The following is a 7,244-nucleotide window of genomic DNA, read 5'->3' as shown; positions in this document are numbered from 1 at the left end:
TGGATCAAAAGTCAGAAGTGGATAAGTTAATAAAGTGTTTGGAAAAGAAGCAGAAGCTCTGAGAGAAGCTAGCATGCTCAGCATTTTAAAAGTGCTTCTACTTATTTACACAAACAGGTCAAGAAAAGCAGAAGACAAACAGCCCCCTTATCTTATACAAGATACTTTACCATGTAAGGTCCTTCAAGTTCATAACCCAACTTCCTATAATAGTGCCGCGTTCCTACACCAGAAATAACAGCTATCTTTTTGGTCCTGTGCTCTCTACGAGCAATTCGTTCTGCCTCCTCCATTAGCAGTGTGCCATAACCCTGAGAATTCATCAACAAAGAATAAGCAAACAGGTTTCAGATAGCAATTTCCCGTATAAAATAATGGCAAACCTAGCTATTGGTGCATATCCGAGGGTCATACATGAATTTTGTAACAACCATATCTACTATACATGTATACATATTTTCTTTAACAGTTCCAATTGATAAAGCAATTACCTGATGTTGCAGGTTATTAGCATCACGGCCATGTACTGGAACTGCTGTACCATAAACATGAAGTTCACGAACAATAGAACATTTACCAAGGAGTTCAGGGCAAGTGGTGTTCCTTCCACATTTTCGCAGCCGCAGTAATCCAACAAGAATATCCTAAAATACAGATGCAAAAAGGATTATATCAAATTGAGCTAAGCTTGCTAAGCTACTACACACTAAATACCCTAAATAACCTTGTACTCCCCCTATCCCAAAACAAGTTCCTAAGACGGCAGGTAAAATGCGCAGAAAATATCTTTTTGGCAAAGAATTTGGTAGCTTAAGCATGATAGCACTGATCTTATATTACAAACTGAGTTAATGGAAATGGAAAAGTAATCTCAGGCTAGTACGCTTTTAACAGGTTAAACATAGAGAGAGAATTTTGTACAAGTCGAGTGAAATTTTTTAATTACATGTCATGATCTTTAATATAAGTGTCGTCCATTTTACTTTAATGAAAAGGAAGTAAAGAACTAGAATATACCGAATTGTAATTATCTTAAAACCACCCCCATAAAAGAACTATGGGATGTGGTACCAAGGGGAGACAATCTTGGTTACCTGGCGAGTATCTTCATACGAAAAGTTTCCCAACCCTCGTTCGCAGTATAATCACGGCGAACAAGCTCAACTTCTCCTGGCTTTATATGTGGTGAATGTCTTAAAAGAACAAAAATAGAGAATTGACTATGACAGTTATCACTAACCTACTTCGATGAATCCCAGGGAAGTATTACAGTGTTCATTTACCTGAATACCAGCTTCATGGGTCCGAACATCTCGGCATTTCAACCCCAAATCATCCATCCGAGCTAAAGCTAGTTCCCGAAGATTCCCTTTCTCAACTCCAGAAGTAACTAGTGGCATTGGAATATCCCGTTGGACTCTATAAACACGTGTCCAGGGGGGTACCATTGCTAAAATCCGAGATACAATGTCCACAAGCTGTTCAGGTGGATAGTTTCTATACCTGTATAGTACATATGTTAATTAGCTAACTTTCAGCCTTTTTAATAGATACCAATTAGTGGCAGATTTACTGATTTAGGCAGGGCAGGCGGGCCTACCCCACTAGGTTCAGGGGAAAAAAATTGTAACAAGTGTTAGTGTTATTTATCATCACATAGCTGTTGAATCTGATTGGCATCTTCACAGTCTGCCCCGTGCATGTTCTTTCAGGTACAATTCGACCTTTCTTTTATATAGATTGCCTTCCTTTTTCTCTAGTAGTCATTTATATTGTCTTTTCATTTTCTATCTACCTTGTCTGCCACTCAAAAGTGAACGAGATACTTATTTTTTAACAAGATTGCAAAATATATTCAAATGTCTAATTTATATTCTATGATCCTAAATTTCAATATTTTGTCTCAATTTAGTTTTTGCCTGCAATTTTTTTGTCTGGCAGGGTCGGAGTCTGGCTCCACCACTAATGTCAGTACCTTAAAAAGAGAGTATTTCTTAAAACCAGATATCCATTCATCAGATTATATAAGCAAACAACAAGAACCAAATATATCCTCCAGTAAATCTGAAATGACACAATTACATACCTTCCTGTTTTCCAAAGTTCATAAAGTCCAATTCCACGGATAACAAGTGTGGGGTAGATTTTGAGACCATCTGTTCTGAATAAAGGGCTTTCAAAAAATTCCTTAAAACTTTCCAAGTCCCTCTCAACACCAACATTTGGAAGATCAGGCATCATATGAGCAACAACCTAATACATGACTACTGTTAAATCAGATGCAATCATAACAATGAAAGAATGTTTACATGTAGGCTTGGAAGCTACATAGAAGGGGATATTTGGGGAAATTTCACTTCATAAAGGCCTATATCAACTTTATAGTCCCTTTTTAATGGTATCTTGAGTCCTAATGGATGAACCGTAAGTTGAAATACAAATATTAATGGTGTCTCACCCTAATGGTCGAGGTGCTTTGTATTCCAGAAAGTTAAAGAGTGTAAAACATACTTCTATATGTGATATTTGATAGACATTATAAAAAAAACACCTTAAACCCAGCATCTTTTGCGAGGCAAAAGCAATCAGCCACAGCAGCTACTGTGTGGCCTCTATTAGTGTCACGAGCCACATTTTCATATGTGCTCTGTCCTCCAATTTCCAGACGTGTACAGCCGTAAGAAAGCATCTGCCTTAAATGAGGCCCAAGGCAGTAATCTGGCCTCCAAAATTGACAACAAAATATTAATCATTATTTTGTTGAAAAAATGCTGCAGTTGAAATTAGCACACACAACTACTCTTTTACCTATCGTACTTGTACAGTCCTTAAGAACATATCATTATTATAGTGATTTAACCCCCTTAAGTTTTAACCCTGACCTCATGTTAAACGATCTCAGGCGGAAAAAGCACATGATCTAAATAATAGGTATCCCGAATTCATGCATTCAACACAACGAAAATCCAATTAAACAACCAAACTCACGGTTTTGACAGGCATGTGCAGAAAACTCAAAATGGAAACATACAATTTATAACCGACCAAAATTCTCTCACTGGAGGTTATACGTGTGACACAATGGTTTACATTTGTTTCTTTCCTAATTACTTTAGCCAAAATTAAAATGATCTACTAGGCTAGCATCTACATGTGGACTTGTGTGGAAGTGCTCAATACGTTTGTAAGTGTTGCACTTGACTACAGGATGAAAGAATTTGAACATTTCTGGCCAAAAATTAAGTCTTGAATGCATAACTACGTCCAAATTTGAGTGTAGAGTGTTCAGCGTGGGTACTTTAGGTGAAATAATGAATCGGGTAATAGAAGGCTAGGATTCTGTTCTCCAAAATCGAAAGTGAGAGTGTTGACTTATCTGCTGGGAATTACAATAAAGCCAACTTAAACACACTGAAACAGAAGAGAAATACTGGTACTCAAAATGCTCCAATAGAACTGAAATCCAGATAATGACAGGATATGAGTATATGACTATATTGATGAGCTATATATAACACAAGAACCCCAATACAGCCTCGCCAACCATTGATTGAACTCTCCTACAAGATAATGCTCAAAGACTCAACTTGCCTCTCAAGCTTGTCCTTTACTAAACAAATAATGTTTTCTCCTTTCCCAAACTTACTTCTATTTAAATTCCAACTAAGCCCCTGTATTTACTCTGTTTTCCCTTTATTGCCCTTGTACTTCTAGAGTATGCGAGCAGCAAATGTGGCCTATGTGGGGTCCCTGCATTCTCATCCTAATAATTTCAGTCATGATCTTATTTTCAGCTTGCCATTCTCCTATCCAGAAATATCATCAAGTAGTTCAATCTAGAATGTAGTATAAAACTGTTTCATTTCACCAGCAATTATTGTTGGGAAATAGAAAGCCTTAATACTCTTGCATCCAAAACTATTTCAAAGTCTCGTGAGATTTTATTTAACTTATTGTCATTACAGAAAACTTCAATAAAACAGAAATTCTACATAATTGTATCCCCCCCCCCCCCCCCCCCCCCCAATCCTGTTCTACAATGCTCCATAGTTTGATCACTGGACAAACCATGAAGTATCAATGAAAAATTGAAACTAATACATTTGATTTTATTAAAAATTGAATACATTAAAAAGTATAATTGAACTCACTTCTCAATAGTCATTCCAATACACTTTATTGCACTGTGTTCAGAGTAGGCAACTGCCTCTTCCACATTTGCAGATGTATGTCCTGATAAAGCATCATGAAGATTCCTTGTGAAGTAATCTCGATATTCTGCAGGCAATGACATGAAAGTACCACCCATCAAGATGAACTCGACCTGATCATAACACATCAATAAAATATAAAACCATTATGCTTTCCGATGTATAATCTAAACAAGTTTCACATAGTCGAACGGCTAAAACATAAATATTCTCAATGAATTAGCAGTTATCATATACCTTATCTATACTGTGGCCCAACCGCTTCAGCTGGTCAATCCTGCTTCTAGCTTGTACGTACGGGTTATATCTGGTGACATAAACGTAGACACCAAAATATTATTTATCAAACTAAATATTTCCAGCCTTAACATCCAATCTTAAAGATGTAGATTCAGTATCAGCATGCAAATATTGGGTTGTGCTATTTGCATTTTATCTTATCATCGTAGTAACCCAGGATAACTGTGAGCTAAAATTTTGAGAAAGGACTATTCACCCTTTACAACTTCTTTTGAAATGAATTGTGTTCAGGTTCATATACTGCATTTTCTAAGAGAATAATGGATCTTGAATTTAACTATTAACTGGATCAGCTATGGTAGGGCTGTCAAAATAATTCGAAAAATCCGATATCCGTTCGAAATATCTGTATTCGTATCCGGAAAAAAAAACGGATATTATCCGTATCCGACATCAGCCGGATATTATCCGTATCTGAATCTGAGTATTTAGGATACAGATACGGATATAGGCACATCCGAATCCGTAAATATCCGAATCCGAAAAATAAATAATAAATAAATAAATATTATGTATAATATAATATTTTATTTAGTTTAAAATATATTTATAATAATACTTATATTATAAAATCTACTAAGCATATGCATATTTTATTAAATTTAATTCTAAATTCAACTTTAAAAAGTAGAACATGTTATTTACTATTAAGAATATAACATCTTAATAAATCAAGCCATAGCAATGAGAATTGAAAAATAAAGATTAAAAGACCCCAAGAGGCCAGAACTCAGAAGCCAAACCCTCATCCCTCAGTCTTCGATTCTATCAGTCCCACAAAACCTCCTCACTTCGCCGCCGCAAAGACACAAAATCTTATCTCCCCGCGTTACTCTCAATTCTTATTAGGGTATGTTTGTCATCTGGGTTTCAATTTCTTATTAGTGTTGCTTGTTGCCAGATGGATAACGAACTTAGCATATACTGTATATCATTAGTCTTCTAAAATTGCACAGGATCTTTTGCTTGCTGCTATGTATGTGATCTTGATTAGAGTGTGTTCTTTTAGTATTATTAATTTCAATTTTTTAGCATATTTATTTTTCCCCCTAAAAAATACATTTTCATAAAATTTTAGCAATTTTTGAAAAATGGGTTCGGATTCGGATATTATCCGTATCCGGATAATATCCGCCGGACTCGGATTCGGATATTTTTCTTCCCGATAATTCCGGATTCGGATGCGAATTCGGATACGGTTTTAGGTTCCCGGATTCGGATTCGGATATAGCTGTATCCGTATCCTAAATATCCGTTTGACAGCCCTAAGCTATGGCCTGTACGTCCAAAGTCAAAGCTGCCTAATAGACTAAAACAAAAAATCTCAAGGACAGTAGCCAACAGCCTAACACAAGAATCTGAACCTCTTACATTGGTCATCAAAATGGACTCTTAGTTCTCGAGTCTCGACCAAGTAATGTACATCCAACTAACAAACTACATTAATCACATTATAAAGTTAAATTCATAACTTATTTAAAACCCTATCATTACACAAATAAAAAACAAACAGAATCAAACACAAAAAAGAAATTGCACAATCAATCCATTGAGTAAAAAGCATTACCAAGTGCGAATATCTCACATACTAATATAACTACACTAATTACTCAATGACGATATATTCATTCATAAATCATAATTATTATACAACATGTTGAAATATGTTCACATCTCTGCTATGTTCACATCTATGCTAGACACTAACAGCTATAGTTGGACTATTGCGGCAATATAGTTGGGAGCTTAGCAGATCATCTGTACTAGTAAATAGCACACGCTTTGTTTATGTAACTTAGACTTTCTGTGTATTATCTACTCTATAAAGCTGGCTCTTGAGCATGTAAAGGTCACACAACAGAAATACAAGAGTTCTGCCTTCTTAGATTCTCTTACATTACTCTGCATCACTATACTTTATGAACACACAACACACACAATAGTTGAGTGTTTCTACATGGTATCAGAGCTTTAAGCTCCTTACCTCAATTGCTTCCGCTAATCCTCATCTGTGCCTCATTGTTCTTGTTGCGCCAGTTCATTGAGACATTTTCACAAACAGGTTGTCAGCCAAATTCCTTGAGTTACACAACCACCCCTGTTGTTGGTTCCGTTGCCGGGACACCACAAACACCAGTCACATATAGCTATAGTCAAAACTCAGATTTCACACAGAAACTCGGTCCCAGTCAACTCCGTGAGCCGTCCAAATCCATACATCGAATTGACAAACTCGTCAAACTCCGTCTTGTATAAAATTGAGTCATCAAGTTCCTTCGTCCCTAGTTCCGCTGCACCCCAACGAACAAACTCCAAGTAAACCCAGCCAAGTAACGAGTCGACTCACTGACTCACTCAATTCAATCCTCCACAATTTCAAGTTGCTCCGAGTTGACTCAGTGCTTGTATCTCCCAGTAAAATAGCCGCCTTTTGAATCGTGTGTAATAGCAGCGATTTAAAAATATCAAAGTGATCAATTGTCTCTCGGGTGCTCTTGAATCGCGCTATCCTCGTCTTGGTGAAGTGAAGTGGGTACCCTGATTTAACCACACTAGTTTATCCCGTGCTTTGCACAAGGATAATGTATGTTTTTTATAATCTATATTAGGGGCGGAACCAAGGGGGCTAGCCCCGGCAGTCAGCTCTGGCTGAAAAAAAATAATAATAAGTATAATGTATTTATTTTTAGTTTTTTAGTCCGGGGACAAATTTAAAAATGATTATATATATAA

General features: G+C 36.4%; 1 protein-coding gene across 5 annotated transcripts; it reads right to left on the bottom strand.

Annotated features, from left to right (window-relative positions):
* LOC108194949 (elongator complex protein 3-like) lies at positions 1-7,087 on the bottom strand. 5 transcript variants are annotated; one of them, XM_064082133.1, is made up of 9 exons: positions 6,496-7,087; positions 4,449-4,518; positions 4,152-4,324; positions 2,552-2,723; positions 2,087-2,253; positions 1,284-1,503; positions 1,095-1,174; positions 492-644; positions 1-311 (listed from the first exon to the last, which is right to left on the bottom strand). In XM_064082133.1, the coding sequence occupies exons 3-9, from the start codon at positions 4,307-4,309 to the stop codon at positions 293-295; spliced, it is 969 nt and encodes a 322-aa protein (XP_063938203.1). In that variant the 5' UTR covers positions 4,310-4,324; positions 4,449-4,518; positions 6,496-7,087; the 3' UTR covers positions 1-292. The 5 variants fall into 5 exon arrangements, with proteins under 5 accessions (XP_063938203.1, XP_063938200.1, XP_063938201.1 ...); XM_064082132.1 differs by having other exon boundaries at positions 151-311; positions 2,552-2,726; XM_064082130.1 differs by lacking the exon at positions 1,095-1,174 and having other exon boundaries at positions 2,552-2,726.
* Between the last annotated feature and the right edge of the window lie 157 nt (positions 7,088-7,244).

Source organism: Daucus carota, chromosome 7 (assembly GCF_001625215.2).
Source record: "Daucus carota subsp. sativus chromosome 7, DH1 v3.0, whole genome shotgun sequence".
Lineage (NCBI taxonomy): Eukaryota > Viridiplantae > Streptophyta > Magnoliopsida > Apiales > Apiaceae > Daucus > Daucus carota.
This window is presented reverse-complemented; position numbering and strand designations above follow the sequence as displayed.

What these genes read in the sequence shown, in the direction of transcription:
- LOC108194949 (XM_064082130.1), bottom strand. Translation starts at nt 4,309, where the DNA reads ATGGGTGGTACTTTCATGTCATTGCCTGCAGAATATCGAGATTACTTC. An exon ending in CAAAAGATGCTGGGTTTAAG is followed by an intron (nt 2,254 to 2,551) that starts GTGTTTTTTTTA and finishes GTCATGTATTAG; the next exon opens with GTTGTTGCTCATATGATGCC. An exon ending in CCCATGAAGCTGGTATTCAG is followed by an intron (nt 645 to 1,283) that starts GTAAATGAACAC and finishes TCTGTATTTTAG; the next exon opens with GATATTCTTGTTGGATTACT.